Source organism: Oreochromis aureus, linkage group 6, assembly GCF_013358895.1.
Source record: "Oreochromis aureus strain Israel breed Guangdong linkage group 6, ZZ_aureus, whole genome shotgun sequence".
NCBI lineage: Eukaryota > Metazoa > Chordata > Actinopteri > Cichliformes > Cichlidae > Oreochromis > Oreochromis aureus.
Window position 1 is genome coordinate 9836771 of NC_052947.1, and position 19144 is coordinate 9855914.

Consider the following 19144-nt stretch of genomic DNA (forward strand, 5'->3'; position numbering starts at 1 on the left):
CAGCAATATTTAGAAATTCATTTATAACCATAATACTAAGTTGTTGGTAGTTTCTACAGTTTAAAAAAAATCTAATGGTAGCTGTTTTATGCCTCTAAATGCTTGTATGCAAACCTGACATTTTTCTCTCTCGTATCTTCGACTCAGGAACCAGGAAGTACATTTGTCAATAACCACGACGAGCTTCACAGGATGTATAATAAGTACAACAACAAAGACATATTGTATTGTTTTATTTTAGAACACAAATATCCAAATGCAGAACACTATAGGGCTCCGTGTGAGACGATATTTCTAAAATCCAAATGGAAAACAAATGTTTTTGGTGTTTTGCTTGATCGTAAAAAACACAATTTAACATTTGTGCAAGAGAAAATGAACCTGATTGATCACCTAAACCTTAACACTGGTCAAATAAGAGGAATGATACACTCTGAGGCTCTAGACTCCCATCAATACCTAAATTTTTAAACAAATGTGAGTCTATTAGACATGTTGTAATGTTTAGTTATGCAAAATCAAGCTATTTAAGGATTAAAGTGAAAACTGTAAGTGAACATGTTGAACACATTTAACAGAATTAGCGTGTATTATTGCGCGTATTGTATTGTCTACAATTATGTTCAGTTTATCTATAGCCCGCAGTACACCAGGAGAGTGGTTATTAAGCTTGTTAGGAATGTAAACAATCATTTATAAAACAGCCATCAATGCAAAAATATATCTTCATTTCATTTTAACATTACTTTTTGAAAACGTGTGTTAATGACACTGTGTCTCCTTTGTTTAACAACTTGTACATATCAGCATCTATTAAATAGACAAAACACAAATAATAATAATACTACTGAAATCCTTTGTTAAGTTATCCAAATCTGAACTGCTTGAAATCAGGAAGAACATTTCACGTCATTCTGTAAATGATACTTTCTCTCATCTTCTGTCTAAATGTACAACAAATAAAAACAAAAATTCTGCAATGTCATTGTGTGAAATTGTGTTTTCTGGGTTTTGAATGACACAATCCAAAGGTCTGACATAATAATTGACAATAATTCAAAATGATTCTCGAGCTGGTCCTACAAAATGGACGGAGCAAAAAGAATTTCTGTTTTATGAATAAATAGCACTTTTTTCTATCCTGGTTAAACATTTCATACAAATGTAAGCATTATGTACAGAGTAAAAAACAAAGCTGTCATTGCTTCAACACGACGTCTGTCAAAGAGGTTAGAAAAACAGCTTTTCAAGTATTCAAGTACCAGAAGGAAAATCCACACTGATGTGTCAAAACTCGCTGAAAGGGAAATGTTACCAAGCTGCATATTTTACCATTCATAGGGATATGAAATTACATTTTCCTTTAAGAACATCAAACACTGCTGATTAGAAAACATTCACTGCTGCCCTCTGTGTTTTTCCACCTGCTGATGTCACCTCAGCCTCAAAACAAACAAACAAAAAATCCAAAACCCCCAAAACAAAACAAAACAGTGTTTTCAACCTGTTCAGGTATCAGGCAACATATGTGGCTGAGCGCTAGACAAACTTGATTTTTTTGTGTGTTTTTATTGTAAAAACATAAAATACTGAGACTCATTTAAATTCCCATGAATGAACAGAGCGTGTTAGAAATGAGCTTTCGTTAACGTCACTTCATTTCTTTTGTGGTCTAAGATGGAAAGATGAATAAAGCCAATAACCAGCTATGGAAACCAGGACAAGTAAATAAAATAAGAGACTGTTTCTAGTACTTGTCACTGTGCCACTGAGCAAGGTGTTTAACACTCAACTCCTCTGTGGCTTCCCAGCGACAAAACGGAAAGAGATGTTATTTTAACAGGGAGCTCCCAGGTGGGATGGAGTGCTGTACACATGCAAAGTAGGAAAAAGATTATTAATAATAATAGTTTGTAATAAGAAAAGCTTCAAAATGATCTTGTGGCACAATCATATAATTGAAGCATAAAGTTGCCAGAACCTTAAACTTCCATGTAGACTTTTGTTTTTTAGAAACTTTTATCAAGCTGAATGTGCACTGCACAACAAGGATCTTACACGTTTTTATCCTTTAATATCAAGCAGTTACAAAAACACCAGTAAAACACACAGCTGAAACAAAGAGGTGTGCGTGTGAACACTAAAACACTTTTTCAGTAGCATTTGGCCCTGAGACCAGCAAAGCTTCGCATCAACAAGTCTGAGTGAGTCTCAAGCCTCACGTGGTGGCGATCTTCCCGTGCACGCGGAAGCGGTAAAGACACGTATACTCGACGTGACCCCAGTTACTGAGAACTCTCAGCTCCACGACTCTGTAAACAATGTCGCTCGGATTCTGTGTGAGAAGAGAAGAAAAGAAAAGATAGTTAAACAACAAAATGCGAGAGTAAAGGAGAGCATGCAACAAACACTTATGATTACTACACTTTATAAAGAAGCAGAAGTAGTCGGCTCGTGGTCTGTGTCTCTGTAAATATAATGAGCGGTGAATATTAAGATGGGTTCATTTGCACTCACAGGAATCTTAAACGTCTGCGTTGGCTCTCCATACTCATCGTAAGTGAACGTCCCCAGCAGTGTTCCTTCTTCTGTATCGTTTTCCATCCCCTGGAAAGAGACAAATGGCACTTGGGTCAGATTTCAAAATTAAAATTGGCTTCATGTCACTCCCAAAGTTTTTCTTTGAGACTTAATTCCATACAGTACTCCTACATTAGGTCCTACCATTGTTAAATGGCAGATTTAGATCATCCACATTTGAAAAATGACAAGTGAAATAAGAAACAAGTCAAATTCATGAACCACAAATATCTGAAAAGTTACAATTTTTAGGTATCATATTGCTCCAAAGTGTTTAAATAGGAAGTGGAAGAAAATGAATGTAATAGTTGGCAGGTATGCATGTCTGTCAAGCAGAAAACAGAAATTAAGTAAAAAACTGCAGCTGCTCAACGGTCCACTCTAAGCTGGCTCCTGTGGTCAAAAGCCCAACTTTACAGCAGAATGCAACATGTTTACAGCCTGGTACAAACGTAGTTTTGCAGCTACTTTCCTCCTTTACAACAAGTGTATGGAGTGTATTAACCTTTAACTGTAAAGGCTTAAACTTAGAGATGGGTATGCTCTTTTGGTGCCTTCTGGGGGATTTTTCATGGAATTATCTGAGCTGCACGGTTACTTTTACAAACAGCTGTGGTCCAGTTAAGGTGAGTGAACCAGTCTTAACAGTCTTAACCTCTACATGATCAATGGGATTTTTGTCTTCAAACACCTGAATAGATTACCAGACAAAGCAAACCTGATACATATGAAAACTCGTATATGCAAACTGATATTTCAATATTGTTTCAATATTTCAGAAGATTTAATATCTATTTAGAAATAAATAAATAAATAAGATTTTTATTTCATGGTTCAGGCTGTACAAGGTTAAGATCCAGCTTGCAAACCATGCTTGCTAGCTTTCATCCATATACATTTTTTTGACACCAATAATGCAACATGGCAGAGGCCAAAACGCTAAAGCTTTAAAATCCAGTGTGTGCTGTCACTGTGGACAAATGCAGAGTGTGCGTTGTTACTTGAAGTATTGCTGGAAATGTGATCACATGTGTACTGTGTGCAGTTCATTCTGATGTTTTGGTTAATTTGTGTATGCATAGAAGTGTATTTGAGAACCAGCATGACTTAGCAGCAGCTTTAAATGTCTCAACCACAAATGCTGCCTCTGAGGTATAATTTCACATCTTTACGTCTGACAGATATTTTAGTGCATCTGTAAATCCTAAAGGGTACGTGATGCTCTGGCTGAAGACAAAGACCTGGTAGGCTCGCTCTTTCCTTACCACGAGTACCCTCCCTGCTCCATGTATCTATGTTTGATCTGAGCCATTAAGACCCACAATCTCACAAACTCTCATTAATGATGAACTGACTGCTAGCTACTGGTTATTTTCCTGCTTCATGTTGACTTGCAGGCAGCTTTTTTTCTTTTTAAAGCAAGCACAGGCAGTCATGGGTCACCACACTGTTTCTAAACTGGAAACACTCACATAGACTTCAAAGTCTTTGGGAGCTGAGTCAATTCGGCCAGTGGGAGAGTTGTAGCGTGGCAGGTGGTCCAGTGTCACATGAGTTATCCGTATGGGGTGGGACAAAGAGATCACAAGTGTCCCCTGAACACCATGAAACGCCCAGCATTTCCCTGGAAGCAGCACTGGGTAACCCTGGGGAGGAAGACGGTGGGAGATGTAGTTAGTAAAAATGAAAAGGCTAACAGTCTAAAGTGAAAAGCCCTGGAGGGTAAAATGACAATAAGGGGACAGATAAGCAAACTGATGACCATTATACCTGAATGACAGTGCGTGGGCTTTCAGATGGATACCAGAGAGGGAAACCAAACAGGGTCACACATGCTGAACGAATACGGTACGTCTCTGAGCACCTGGTACTGATCACACTGGCACCTACACACACACACACACACACACACACACACACACACACACACACACACACACACACACACACACACACACACAAAGGGCAATAAGAGTTAAGAAATGGTTTGTTAAATCTTCTATACGTTATAGAGTGTAACATTAAATGACAACAATCTTTGCTGATGACTAATTACAGAAGACAAATGAACAGGCAAATAAATTAAACAACCAATAACTAAATATTTATGATAAAAAGTGTTTTTTGGGTGCAAAAACAGCGAACACACACATGCACACACTGAATTTTAGCAAAAATAATTTGGTCTTTATCCAAACATTCCTGACCTTGAGTCTCCAGGGCAAAGTCAGCCACTTTATCAGCCATGGGACGTCCACAGTCTGCGCAGCTTCCAGTGTTGCTGAGCCTGATCGCATCCTGCTCCTTATTCACATTCACAGAGTATACTATTAAGTACTGATGGGTGTAACAACTCGTATCTAGCAGCATAAGCCAACACACACATACAGTTACTACTAGTTACCTTGATGCGGTCAGTGAGCCACTTCTCCATGGCCTGTTGGAGCTCAGGTGTAAGGTGATTGTGTATGGGTGTGTTGGTAGGATCAGGGCAGGGGGCTGGAGGAGGCATCACCTGGATGGATGACAACTCCTGGGCCAGCTGCAAGAGAAAAGACTATTCATTCAAACCAGGCTGCATTCATTAACCTGCGGCTGCTTTAATAATAGATAAGTTGAACCTATCAGGACTTTTACCTTATTATTCTGATCCTCTAAAGCTTGTATTCTGAGGCTGAGGCTGGCAGCAGCAGTGCTGCTGTCTGACTGATAATCTGCCATCCGCCTGCTCAACCCTGCGACCTCCTGCTCCAGATGCTGCTGACCGTCGGAGTCTGTGGCCTCAAGTTTGGCCTTCATACCGCGCATTTCTAGCTGGAGTTTCTCCTTCATCTGTTAGAAAAACCAAGTCGACTGGACTTTTATTCAGAGTGAAGGAAAAACACGACGTGCTGATAGGTGAAGTGAGCTCATAGATACCAGACTGTCTCTTTCATACACTTTAGATCTCACGTTTTAAAGCCAGGTTTTTAAGTCGTATATGTTCATCCTAAAAGCTAACCATGGTTAGCAGTTTATCAGAAAGCCTTTTTGTTGTTTCTTCACCTTAAATCAAATTAAAATTTCTTTAAAATAAATTATCTTCAAATCAGAAATTATGCCTTTGGGGAATTATTCAGCAACTGCACTTCCTGAGAGCTTGTAGGTTAGTAAACAAACCTCTGCATTTGCTCTAGATGTCAACCACTAGATGTCACTCTAGCATACCTGAGTTTTGACCCTGTTACTATTAGCCTGTGTTGCTTTCTCACATCTGTGGGCAGAAGCTTTACCACCCACAGGGTTAACCAGAAAGAGGTTCTCTCACCTGGGAGAGAAGCAGCTCCTGCTTCATCTGCAGCTCCACCTGTAACACATGCAACACGTCACTTTCACCTCAAAACAGATCAACATGCAAGGTCTCAGAGTAACACCAATGCATTTATTTTAGTTTTCCTTTGTTTTACTCTGATATGGTTAGGCAGCTTAATTTTTGTTTGTGCATGTGCGTGTGTGGAGGGAGGGTGCCGAATTTTTTACTTCTGACTGCAAGGAAATGGTTTGTTACCAGAAGACGTTGCATCTTTTCATCTACTACAGCAGACACAATGGTAGGATCCTGTTTGAGAATACAAAAACAACAAACTATTACTGCAACAAAAAAAACCCCAAATTTTCATACGAACATCATAAGAGCCTCATTACAGCAAGCTTAATCAGAACAGCTATTACATTAAATATATTTGTGACCTTTAAAAATGCTTCAGAATTAACTGAGAGGTCCCTGAACCGGTGAACTTCTTGAAGGACTTACAACTAAGTCTCAAAGTTTTCATCATAAACATCATAAATCCCATCCCGTGTTGACTTTGTTTAGCTGGTAAGTGAACAGTGGGGCTCCAAAGTGTAGCGCTTTACATATTTGCAGGTGGTTGCATTTGGGTTTGTGTCAGGACGGGTATCTGGTGCAAAATATCCTGTGAATCAAACATGTGGCACTACCTGCTGTTGCAACCCCTTGTGAATAAGAGAACAACCAAAGGTAGCTTGGTAAGAGAGAAATGACATTGATGAGAGTGACACTGTTCTCAAACTGTAACTCTTTTAACTGAGAATAAATAAAGAAAATATAGTAAAAAGCGCCTTTCAGCAGCTCCCTTATTACAAAGGCATCGCCACCACAGCAGGTAGCTTTGCTGGCTGATTTTTACGCCGTTCTAAAACATCCCCCAAGGGATTTGTGTCCCCTCTCAGGATCAAACTGCTGATCTTTCACTTTCAATTTGTAAACCACCCACAGTGGAGCATTATGAAGAAAACAGACTCTGTGAACCTTTAAAAATCCACAAATGTGTGCTGGGAAAATACTACACTAACAAATCTCAAGCTTGGGCCGCCATAATACCAGATTACACTGAAGAAAACAACCATGACTGCTAACAGTCAAATTCATCTTCAACTCACTGTCTGCTTTTTTTTGGATAAATGAATAAAATTCAAAATACAAGTGCACGGATGTAGTGAGACAGGACTGTCAATTGCATATAAACAAACAACAACACAATTATTTATATCATTATTACCATTATGTAAACAATATCAAGATTTAATTTTAAAAATATATTTATTGTATTAGGAGCAAATGGCTACCTCTGCCTCTGTTGGAGCTTTCTTCCTGTTAAAAGGCAGTTTTTCTTTCCCCCTATCGCCAAATACTTGCTCATAGGGGGTCGTCTGATCGTTGGAGTTCTCTCTGTATTATTGTAGGATCTGTACTTTACACCTTGAGATGACTGTTGCTGTGGTTTGGCATTGTTAAATAACCCCTAGTACAGGCCTTGAAGATTTGAGCTTGAGCACTATTATAAAAGCTTGTCATTTGTAATTAATCAATCTACTTAGTCACTGAGACAGTTAGCTTGATCCAGCACTCATCAATCTAACCAGCAAGAAAAACAGTCAGTTGCAGAGACCTACCACCACAGGTTTGGAATAGATGTTGTTGGGTTGAGGAGGAGGAGTAGCAGGGACAACAGGCTGTGTCTGCGATGGGCTCTTTGTGACATTCATGCGGGAGATGAAAGAGGTGAGCAAGGGAAGGAACAACCAAAGACCTGGAGAAAACAGAAGGGATAGTTCCTGAACAACAGCACTCAGAAGCACGCAAAGCAAAAAAAAAAAAAAAGATCACCCAACTCTAATACTCAACAATGAAAGCCTGTCGTAGTGACTGACATTTACAGTGACTCATACAGTCACAACAAGGTGGAGAAGGGAGTAAAACCCCACCACATGAGCAGGGAGCAGACTAAGCAGTGCTGCTTTGCAAGTCTAAGAACCCTCTGTGGCAGAACCTACCACACCTTCTACTTTTGAGGGGAAACCCCGAGCTCATAGAAAATTACTGTACTGTCTTCAGGAAAGTAGATCAACCAGAAAATACAGCGGCTTTCTGAAAACACAGAATATATTCAATTATGTTTATGTTACTTACATAAAAGTAAGATGAGGAGTAGCAGGAGAGCCAAACCACAAGCCTTCTTCATGCGACTGCTGATTAGAGAATTAGCTGCGGGGAAGAGAAGGAAAGTTGATTTGCAGGGATTTTGATAAGCTAGAGCCAAATCACATGCAGCAACTGAGAAAAAACTCAAGTATGTGGGATCTGTATATAATGCACGGGCACACGTAGATGCATACTGAGCTTCAGCTACAAGCAGGAAGAATGATCAAATACAAACACCATACCTAACACTGCCACATCATGGGTTTTTGCACATACTGTCGCACCGAGCATCAGGGCTGAGTCTGCCAAAAGAACAAACAGGAACAAAGAGATTATTGCATGGCAGCACAAAGACACGCAAACACAAGCAAACTTCAGCACTCACCGCTCAGGCTGTTGAAGGCACTTTTGATTCTGCTTCTGTATCCAGTATTGGGATCCCCAGTGTTACTGCTGACTCTACCAGTGCTGCAGGGGGCGGCCATGGGCTTCCTGTAAGTACCCTCAGAGGACGAGTACCCTGAGCTGTCCACGCCACTCTGACTCAGCTCCTTATGGCTGGGTCTAAAGTGTAATCCTGGCGTGCTAGAGCTGCAGTGCCCTGCAGGAGAGCTGTTTCCTGGAGATGCTAAGTGGCAACGAGGGGGTGTCTGCCTCGGGGTTGATGATGATGATGGGGTCAGGGCAGGCCGCGGGGTGGCTGTAGATGGGGTGAAAGGTACGGTCCTCATGGTAGGTTGGCTCTCAATGCTTAATGGAGATGGGACTAAGAGCCAGATGAGAGAAAGAAGCAGAAAATGAGATAAATAAATTAGGTTCCTTACACCAATACTTGGTGGCATACTTATGCATGTGGCATTATTAAGTGGTATTTAGTCCATCTGTGTCCATTATTACAAAGAGTAACTAAATAATTCACAGTCAGTAAAATACCTATGAGGGGTTAGAAGTAAGCCAGAGCTTTGTTATATGCAACAGTTTGGAACCCTTCTCTTTAACCTACTCTGAAAACTTTCAGATTGTGATATTATGTCATTACCACTCATGCACCGTCACAGCATACTGACCTGGAGTGACAGGTGTGTCAGGGGCAGCAGAGCTAGCATTGCTGTTGGCTCTGCTGGAGGTACGGGAGGTGGGCTTGCGGGTCCCGGCCTTCTTCTTGAAAACCCTGAAGAAGAAAAAGTTGGTAAGAGAGAAAGGTGTTACATTACAGACTGACCATCAGAATGTAGAAAAAAAATTTAAGCACAAGGGCGCACCGGCACAGAAACCAGTAACTTACTTAACAGGGTTTTCACGGTACGATATAGATATATTGGTCACGCTGCTTGAGTCAGATTCTTCATCTGAGTTATAGTAGCCACCAGAAACCAGGCGAGAACTTCTGCGAGACATGACTGAAACACACAGACAGGGAAAAATAGTAAGTCTCAATTTATATACATAACAGAGTTACTGAAATTGGATAATCCCTGTAATCAGCAGGACCTAGTCAGAGCAGTGGAATAGGATTTCAGTGTGGTGATTTGTGACAAACACAGCAAACACTGCTGCACTGTGTTTAGACTGTTTTCAGCTACTCTTAATACATAATCCTTAGGCCTACATAAAACTGCAGTTTTCAGCTACAGTAACCTCATGTGCCAGCTTAATTTAGATAGAGTGAATACACCATTGCCAACAAAGAAACTGCCCATAATAGAATTAGTAATTGTGCCTTTTCTATACAACTTAATATGCTTGGATTAAAAATGAGAAATCATCTGCAAGAAAAAGATGAGATAAGATAAACTGTTACTGTCAATGTACAGATACTGTGGAACAAGACTTCAGTGTCATATGTGAAGGTGTAGAGTGAAGCACAATCAAACCGTTTCAAGAATTAAAGACAGTTTCAAATATGACAGACATATAAAACAGTGATGTAGTAGAGGGCTAGTAGCTTTCTGCTAGGAGTCACCTCCCACCTCCGGTGACTGTGACCCTGAGGTGGGAGGTCCAATTCTGAGCCACTGAATTGGACCTCCCACAGAAGTCTGTGGTGGTGTTGCCCTTTGGAGCATTTTTAATTCAACTTTCTGACAAACAACTTGCTGCGTGGTAACCATCAAATAATCTTTACTCCAATAAGGCTCTGGGCACAGCTTACTAATGAAGCTTGCTGATAAACTCACCCTCTTATTCAAATACACTCAATTCTAGCTGCAGAACACACAGAGAGTGACTACTATAATGCCAATTCAAATTCAAAATGGGACTTCACAACCAGTGAATGACTGCAGTGGCTATTTCCATCTGCTATGTCTGAGCAATGTGTTTTCTTTTTTTTATTTTGTTGCCTCTGTCACATTTTTTCATTTTCACATCAACTTTTCTCTTGTTCATTTCATAAATATTTCTACGGGGAGTCAAGAACTGGTGACCCCAGGAAGTCAAACTGGCAGCTCAATGCATCTTTTAGGGCTTGCATGTTTTAGTAATGATATTTCCTGTAATCACATTAAATAAATAAGACGATATGTTCACCTTTAAGAATGTGCAGTCATTATTACAATAAAACAGTAAAGCAGCAGCACAGTGAAACACACAGTAGCAGTAATAGGGATGCGGTAGGTGTGGTAGAAGTAATATTAGTAGTATGTCACTGACAGATGCTCTTTTGGTTAATCTTGGTTGCCTGTAATCCAGCTAATCAGTCCTGCTGCACAAACACTCGACAACACCAAGATTTACAGAGTAAATATAAACCCCCAAAACGCCATGAATGCATTTGTACATGCAAAGCTTAAAAGACAAGGACATACACTTTCATTGCGCTACAATGCAGACACATTTACAGTATAGAATACATGATACACACACACACATGCAGACACACATGCACATTCTGCATACCTTAACAGACCCCCCATACTTAAAGTTCAGAAAATCTTCAGAGACTATCACAGGTAGCAAGAAGGATCGGGTCTGAACAGCTCTACGTTGTTGCAAAACATCTACGAGGTTAACTTTCAGCACTGCAGCCATCGCAAAGATTATGTAACAAGCATCTTAAGCTAAATGATCCCATTGGTCCAAGATGTGCTCTTACAGTGTGGATAATTAGCAGCAGCTTTACTGCCTGTCAGCTCCTGCAGCAAGTTTATTGGTACACATTTAATTCATTACAGAAACACAAAACACAAGCAGTGCTCTGACGATGGGGCCAAAACATTCAACTCCACATTAACCCTCTTTCCTGCTGCACATCACTGATAAGACCAAATGAAGAGCTCGAGTACATACCTGCAGCTACAGTGCCAGACAATGCCTTGAAAAAAGTCAGGCATTCGACAGTAACAGGACGCTGAAAGTTAGAAATGCTAGCTGCACGGGGCGTTTCTCAGCTCGGTGACAAGTAGAGGCCCCCAGGAAATCTACCAGCCTTTAGATTCTCTCTGCGATCCTTTCTTTTAGCTTCTGACTGTTCTCATGAAAGCAGCCTTCCTGTCTCTGAAGTTTTAACGCAATCAGAGCTGACATCCAATAAAAGCCTTGATGTCATTAGCCGGGGATGCGATCACCACAGACTTGTGCAACTGAAATGAGCGGCAGAAGATGACAAAAAGGGAAGCTGCGTCTGTGCATCTAACAGACAGGAAGCTGATGCACGAGGACACATGCGCGCCGAAACCCTCACTTTAAAAAAATGGGCGATTGTCTTGTTAGATATTTAATATAATTACTTATAGATCATGACCATGCTTTACAAACAAACTTGCAAACATGCTCAACAACACCACACAAACTCTTTACATACTTTTCCTCTAGTTTTGTCACCCTCTGCTTGTCTGTTGATTCAAGACTCGAGGGGGTGAAAGACTGAAAGAGAGAAAAGAGTAAATATCAGCAGCCGCACCGTTTTGATGTAAACAGCTAATAACAGCAACACTGTACTTGACGACGCCCTGCAGCCCCTGCAGTGGTTGCTACCGACAGCCTGTTCTGTTTACTGTGAATAAGGAAAACACACCATCATACTGAAACTGCTCTGTTGCAGAGACAGCTACGTTTCCAATACATCTTTACTATGAAGATGCATATTAAATCTCTTTATTTTTTTGTAACTTGCACCTTCTTCTCTCTATCAAACAACCAGGTTGTTTAAATTTAAATTAGATGGAGGGGCTCTTGTAGCATGTGGCAGGCAAGAGCTTTTTTTTTAATCCCATCATGTCTAACAATCTAATCTGCAGATCCCATCATTAGAACAAAGCAGACAAACAAGGGTCACATTTATTTAGACTACACAGTGCAAGCAGCCTGGACCTGCCTCTGAGGAAACACACATTTAGTATTTCTTTCTTCCTAATACGTCAAGAGGCTTAAGCTAAGAGCGTAGAGAGAGGGGGAGCATTTTGGACTTAATTCCCTCAAAGCCTCCCTTACACTTTAAGTGGCATCTCAGTGGAGCCAAGCTCAGCACATTTCTCCTCCTGAACATCACCGACCCCCACCCCACACAGAGGACACTGCTGCACCAAGGTGTCCCTCCTCTTTTGCTCATTCCACTGAATTCCACTGTGTTTGACTGCGTCCCACATTCTTGTGTAGGTTTACTTTCCTTATTCGGGGCTTGTCGTCCAATCCGCTTGATCTAAACCAAATTACATCTTACAATAGTCTGTTCATGCTGTAAACTGAAAGAGCTGTTTTTGTCCTGGAATGCCCGCGTGACTGATTTGAGGCCTTTCATTTAATTTCTAAGCATCTCTCTTCTATAGAACTGCTGAGAAAACATGTTCTGCCTTGGTCACCCTTGCACTGCACACAGGATGTGTCATTGAGGTATGATTCCTCCACGAGAATGTGCAGTATGGAATCCAATAATGTGCAAATGTGAGGATGAGAACATCCCCCCCATCAGAGACAGAGAAGCCTGATTCAGGTCCTGTGGGAATCATGTGCAGAAAGACACAAAAGCTGCTTTTCATCAAGAATAGGCAGCAAAAACTGCACAGCTCCCACAGAAATAAATCTGTCTCAATCATGAAGAAGGACAACAGTGACAAGTGCATCACATTCAGCCATTTAGTCAAAATGAAAGATGAAAAAGTGAAATGAGAGAGTCTCCTGAACAGTGTGGAAATCCACCAGTTATCCATTTGGATCCACATCCCATCACATGATTTACTGTACTGGAATCATTTATAAACAACTATAACAAGAATTTGTTTTAGATGTTTTAGATTCAACGCCAACAAAAATAATTCAAAAATGTCAGAATGTCAGAGTAATTAGTAATTAGTGTAGTCTCTTATAGTGTAAAACAAACTAGTAAGCAGCCAAAAGAAGCAGAAGAAGAAGAAAATTTACTGGAACAAAGGTCTCACGTCGCCTCGCCACAACATCGCCCTGCTCGGCTATGATGCCTGCTGTGCTACATGTAGCGGAGACAGTGTCATGCGGACTGATAAAGGGTTTGATAATGAATTAATTATATCTTTATAGTGTTCCTCAGGGCAACAGTGTTGTGGAAAACATAACACAGGATTTGATGATAGTAAGCAGGGCTCAACAATATGAGCATTTTCGCTTTCACAGTTTTAACTAAAAGAGACATCTGAGCAGTAAATACAATTAAGATCTGGGCTGTAAAAATATACCAGGGTCAGCAAACATCTGGTTCAATAGATGAAAATGTGGTTTCCTGGATACGGGAAATATACTGGCCTATTACAATATACTGGCCTATTACATCTGTAATAGGCCAGTATATTGATTAAGCTGTAATAATCACACAAGCAAAAAAAAAAAAGAACAACAACAACAAAAAACCCTTTTGGTATGTGCTTCAGTTTTGGGATCACGTTTTCACCACAGTTGGCTACTGCAGTTCTTCCTGTAACGCTAAGGCCAAAAAAAGCTGCTACTTTCTATTAAAACAGGCTCCGATACTAATCAATACTAAGAATTATTATCAGGTTAGACACCCATTTGCGACATCACTGATAGCAGCAGACTTGACACGGTACTGCTGCAGACACACAGCCCCTCCCTCGCTAACAGTTGAACCAGCTGACGTTCACAACACTGAACAACTCTTAAAGAGGAATTTGAAGAGGCCAGTAAATCTCCTGTTACATCAGCACAGAAGTATTAAACAGTTATTGTAAATGTTAACACAGCCAGTGCCATGTCTACCTTCCCATCACTATTTAATCTGCAATGGTTCCAAGTCATCGGAGGCACTGCATGACCTCAGACAACCTCAAATATTGTTGCTGTTTTTGGCACGACCTAGGAGAAATAATTACTCATTTATAAAATATCACTAACCTTTCACTTCACTAAGCCAATGTTTTAACCACTACACTATGGAGACACTAATGACCCTTTTTTTAAATATCAAGTATTGTCTTGGGTGCCGGTATTTAGTTTATCATAACAAGCCTACTGTTTATAAGAAAGGACTCTAAGCTAGTCAGTGGTTCTCAAACTGTGGCACAGGCAAACATGGTGTAGCATGGAGCCACCATAGGTCCGGTAAGGACAGCCAGGTGAAAAATATGAGTGAAACTAAGGTAAATTAATGTTTTTGAGGGAAATGAATCACAGGTTTGCTGATGGGTCCATGGTGAAGCGGTTTACAAATCTAACAAGTATAAAATCCAGTATGAGGAGACTCAAATCACTCTGCGATTGCGTCAGGAAGGGCATTTGGTGTCAAAATTAAACATGCTGAACTACTTTTTGTGGAGACCTCTGGTGAATAAAGAAGCAGCTAAAATTAGTTTTTAACCAAGAGTTTCCTGATGCTGCTGCACTGGTGAGATGCACCTTTATTTAAGTAAAGTGTATTTTTTTGTTGTTCATAATCAATAATCAGTGTGTTGCATGAACTTTTTCAGCTTCTGAAGTGGGACAGGTCCAAACACACACACCAAACTTGTTTGTGTGTAAATGAAGGCATAAATGTTTAGTAAAAGTGGAAGTACTGTCCAGCTTTCACAACCACCCCTGTTAGCATGCTAAGGCTGTCTATCAGCAGCTGATAACAGATGATTACAGATAAAGCCTCAAATGTCAGTTCCAGAAACCCAAGTATGCCAGCAAAAATAGACTTCTATATTTCGGTAACAGTATGACTCACAGGCTGTATAAAAGGGAGGAAACTTCATACCAAACTGAACTGTGCAAGCCAAATGGTTCAGGACCATTACAGCCCAAGCACAAGCACATGTAAAAACACATGTGAGCCCTTAAAGCTGATGGCAGGAATCTCTATTGGATAAAATCAAAGAGCGGAGATTGAGATGTAGTAGCATTGTTTGCTCAGGGCTGGGCAAAGAGGGGCACTGTTTCACTGCCAGGACACCGACAAAGAAGGAAAGCTGACACGGCCTGTAACAACAGAGATGTAGAGAGTGAAAGGAAGAGTAAGAGCCGATGCAGACAGACAAAGACACTGAGACACTGGAGAGAAAAGAAGAGACAGAGCGTGCAGACCAACAAAGATGAAAGCTTGGCTGGTGGTGGAGAAGGTGTGAAATCACTTTTATGATTTCATACTTTTATGAATGACTGAAACAATTCAGAAAAAAGAAGAAGAAGAAGAAAAAAGTGTAGAAATGAAGGGAAAATGGTACGGTAAGAAGGAGTGGGGGAAGAAAGGAATGCCGAGAATTAGTTTTCATCAAACCAAACCGGCCTGGCACATGGTTTGTGGCTAACATTAGTACCGTGCCAGTGAAATATGACTCACTCACAGAGAGTGGATGAGTCATCAGTGTGCACTGCCTTCTAACAAAAGGACCGCAATCTCTTTGTAAAGTTTAAGGGGAGAAAATAATTAAGCACAGTTTTTTAGCTAAGTTGCTACCTAACCAGGTCTGTTTACAACAATGTGACCCAGATGATTAATGTTCATTCTTTCAGTGTCTCTCTGAATAGTCTGCTGCATGAAAGAAACTTTGTTGTCAGGGCTGCGAAGCTGTTTTACCATCCCTGCCCGAGACTCTCAGGTAGGCCCATCTGCTTTCCTCCAGCCTCACAGAAAACTCATTTATTTCAAATAGTGTGTTGAAACAATCTTTATTTTAAAGATTTTCTGAATTAATCTCCTTCCATTTCCATACTAATATTTCCAAATCAAGCCCTTTATTGCATAAAAAAAATCACAATTTTAATTGTTAAAAAAGGCTGACTTCCCTTACACTGAACAACAGCTGGATTACATGAACTGCTCTGATCCAAATTCGTCCAAATCAGGCTGCAACTGTTTACAGAATTTTCCTGTTGCTCTGTTTTTACTTGTGTCCAGTGCTGGATGACTATTTTGGTTAAGCCGAATTATTGTTATCTCAGGATGGTTAGATGGCCCCTGTTGTTCATAGTATTCCCAGAGTATTTATATTTATTTAATAAAATATTAATATTTGGTGTCCCTGTATTGATTATTGATACAATGTTGCCAAAATCTCCCCCCATTTAATAGTAGCATTTATCCGTAATATAGACCGCTACAGCAATGATGTGTTTTTCTAGCCTACTCTGATTTTTAACACATAATTGCAATCCCCAAAGTAAAAGACCAATGTTAGGTTAGAAAATTACTACATGACAGTTGTATGACTTCACTGCGACCCTGTGCTCAATGTCTCCATGGTCCTTTGTTAGTTGCCTTTACAGGAACACTTAAGGCTTCAACATTCATGATTGTGTATTTATTGAAATACATCCTATAGATCAACATATTAAAGCATCTAAATTTTTTTTTAAAATGTTAACTTCAGGCTAAGGAAACCAGAAGTAGAAAATGCTAACTCATTTTGAAGCACTCTTCTTAAACTCCAGCAGGGGACAACAGCTCTGACAGTAAAAAAGAAATAAGACTGTGGGAAAGTCTATGGTAACCATATCTCAAAGATGCGACCTCAGTAAACACTACACGCATATATTTATGATCTCAATCTGCAGTTTGGGGACTTTTTGAATACAACACGATATTCATTTTGTAAACTACACTCTAGTTAAAAGTCAGAGGATGATGAAGCAGGGTGTGCTTCAAAGATTGAGGGGTTGCTACCCTAGTAGAGTGAATGGTCCCTTGATTGCTCTGTCGGATCAAGCCCTCACTAGTCCCGTCTAACTTAGTCTAAATAGAGTTTACATCTACCTTTTACATACAGTCTATGATCCTTACATGAAATAAACAAAAACAAAAAGAAAATCCCACAGGGATGATTTATGCACCACATTAGGTTTTGCAATACCTAAAAGTAAACCTTTACAATAAATAAATAAATAAATAAAATGTGGTTACATATTGAGAGAAAATAGTATGACACCATAACGACAGACAATCCCAGTAGTTTTTTTCTTTCTGGTGTTGTGATGTGGTTGATGTGAGACAAAAGATAAACATCAGCCACCCCCACTGGTAAATGTCAGCCTTCAATTCACTGCTTATTTGCTCATAGTCTAACTACAGTCTGCTAGTCCAAATACGTGCAGGCACCTGTTTAGCCAGTACATGTAACAATGCTCCCCTACACAATACACTTGATGTGGCAATAAGGTTAAAACATGTTATTTACAACAAAACAGAATCGCCAGTTTGGCGAAGTTGCACTTCCCTTTCTTTGACCCAGCCTCTGAGGGCCTTAAATATTCCCCGGTGGTCGCAGCATGCCCTTTGTTAAACAAAAAAAGAATTGCTTTTTGTGCAGTTTACCCTTTTGTGCACCTGCACCAAGCTCAATATGGCTCATGTCATGTATTGCTGTGGACAAATAAGACTAAATGCTACTTAAGTAATATATGGCAACTAATAATAATAATAATAACAATAATAATAATAATAATGATAATAACATTAATTATTATTATTATTATTATTATTATTATTATTACAAAATGGTAATAAGACATAAACACTCCCTCATAAACTTGTTAACTGGTGGTGTTATGGTGACTAGCAGCGCAGCCTATGCGGAAAATTATGGCAGGTTAGTTAATCAACATGCGCTAATAACCTAGTTTAAAGAAACCGTTAATTCAGCTACTCCACCCTTTACAACAAACCAGTTCCGCTTACATATAACACGCTGACATTTAACTTCGCTGTTTAACTACATTCATCGCTAAATTAACACACATTTCCAGCAGACAGCTAACCCCACATGCTTTCAGAGTGAGCAGGATCTGCAGGCAGCTAATGTTGACAATAAACTGTAGTCGCTAAACTCAACGTGCAGCCAACGGACAAAAGCATCCTGAAGCGCAGCTGAGATGCAGGGAGACACGAAAAGTCCAAAATTGAACCTTAAGAAACCGAACAAACACGAATTAATCACCACTTGGACTTCTTAACCCCGTGCCCTTAACTTACCTCGTTAAACTGTGAAGTCCGTCGCAGATAAATAATAATATAAAAAAAACACGCCAACGAACAGCAAAGACGGTTAACCAGAAATATTAATCCGCACGGAGACTGGACTTAAACAAACATGCCCGTTTTGTTCAACTCTGTTCAGTTAATCCCAAAATAGCAGCCTGGTTCATGAGGAATTCCACAAGTAAAGTCTAAACCTAGATGGCATGACTGTGGGATCAACCGACGCTTGCTGTGACAGCTCGGAGGTTTCACCGCAACAAATGTTGACAGCAGCTGAGTCAAGCTAGAGCGAAGAAGAGAAGTACTTCCGGTAACGGTTTGCAAAATAGCGGTCGCCCACGCGATCCTCGCAAATGAACAACGAAAACAAATGTAAATTCATTTTTTTCTGCATATATAACTTCCGGAAGGGAATATAAATTTGACCGTGGGCTAAACAATGAACTCCATTTAAAGTGTGTTTGGATTAATAGACACCACATCCGTCTAGTTCTCTCGAAATTGAGAGACATATTATTCTATTGCATGCATATGATCATTTATGTTCTAAAATTAATAATAATTAACCCAAAGTCGTGTTTCTTCCTTTTGTTGTTTCAATTATTTTTTAAAAAGAAACATGGCAAGATTAAAGAGATATTTTGACCGGAAATTTGTTCAGAGAGTGCCTTTTTAAAGCTTTTTATTTATTTATTTTA

General features: G+C 39.9%; 1 protein-coding gene across 2 annotated transcripts; it reads right to left on the bottom strand.

The window, feature by feature from the left end:
- Positions 1–218: 218 nt before the first annotated feature.
- Positions 219–18773, bottom strand: LOC116312592 (SUN domain-containing protein 1). 2 transcript variants are annotated; one of them, XM_031730048.2, is made up of 17 exons: positions 18441–18773; positions 11868–11929; positions 9351–9465; positions 9133–9236; positions 8451–8831; positions 8308–8367; positions 8054–8128; positions 7537–7673; positions 6128–6178; positions 5888–5926; positions 5218–5412; positions 4985–5122; positions 4788–4884; positions 4351–4466; positions 4053–4226; positions 2518–2607; positions 219–2335 (listed from the first exon to the last, which is right to left on the bottom strand). In XM_031730048.2, exons 3-17 carry the CDS (start codon positions 9461–9463, stop codon positions 2219–2221), a joined length of 1887 nt encoding a protein of 628 aa, XP_031585908.1. In that variant the 5' UTR covers positions 9464–9465; positions 11868–11929; positions 18441–18773; the 3' UTR covers positions 219–2218. The 2 variants fall into 2 exon arrangements, with proteins under 2 accessions (XP_031585908.1, XP_031585907.1); XM_031730047.2 differs by lacking the exon at positions 11868–11929 and having other exon boundaries at positions 18441–18771.
- Positions 18774–19144: the final 371 nt, after the last annotated feature.

What these genes read in the sequence shown, in the direction of transcription:
- LOC116312592 (XM_031730048.2), bottom strand. Translation starts at nt 9,463, where the DNA reads ATGTCTCGCAGAAGTTCTCGCCTGGTTTCTGGTGGCTACTATAACTCA. An exon ending in TGCCTTCAACAGCCTGAGCG is followed by an intron (nt 8,368 to 8,450) that starts GTGAGTGCTGAA and finishes TTCTTTTGGCAG; the next exon opens with ACTCAGCCCTGATGCTCGGT. An exon ending in TAGAGGATCAGAATAATAAG is followed by an intron (nt 5,123 to 5,217) that starts GTAAAAGTCCTG and finishes TTTCTCTTGCAG; the next exon opens with CTGGCCCAGGAGTTGTCATC.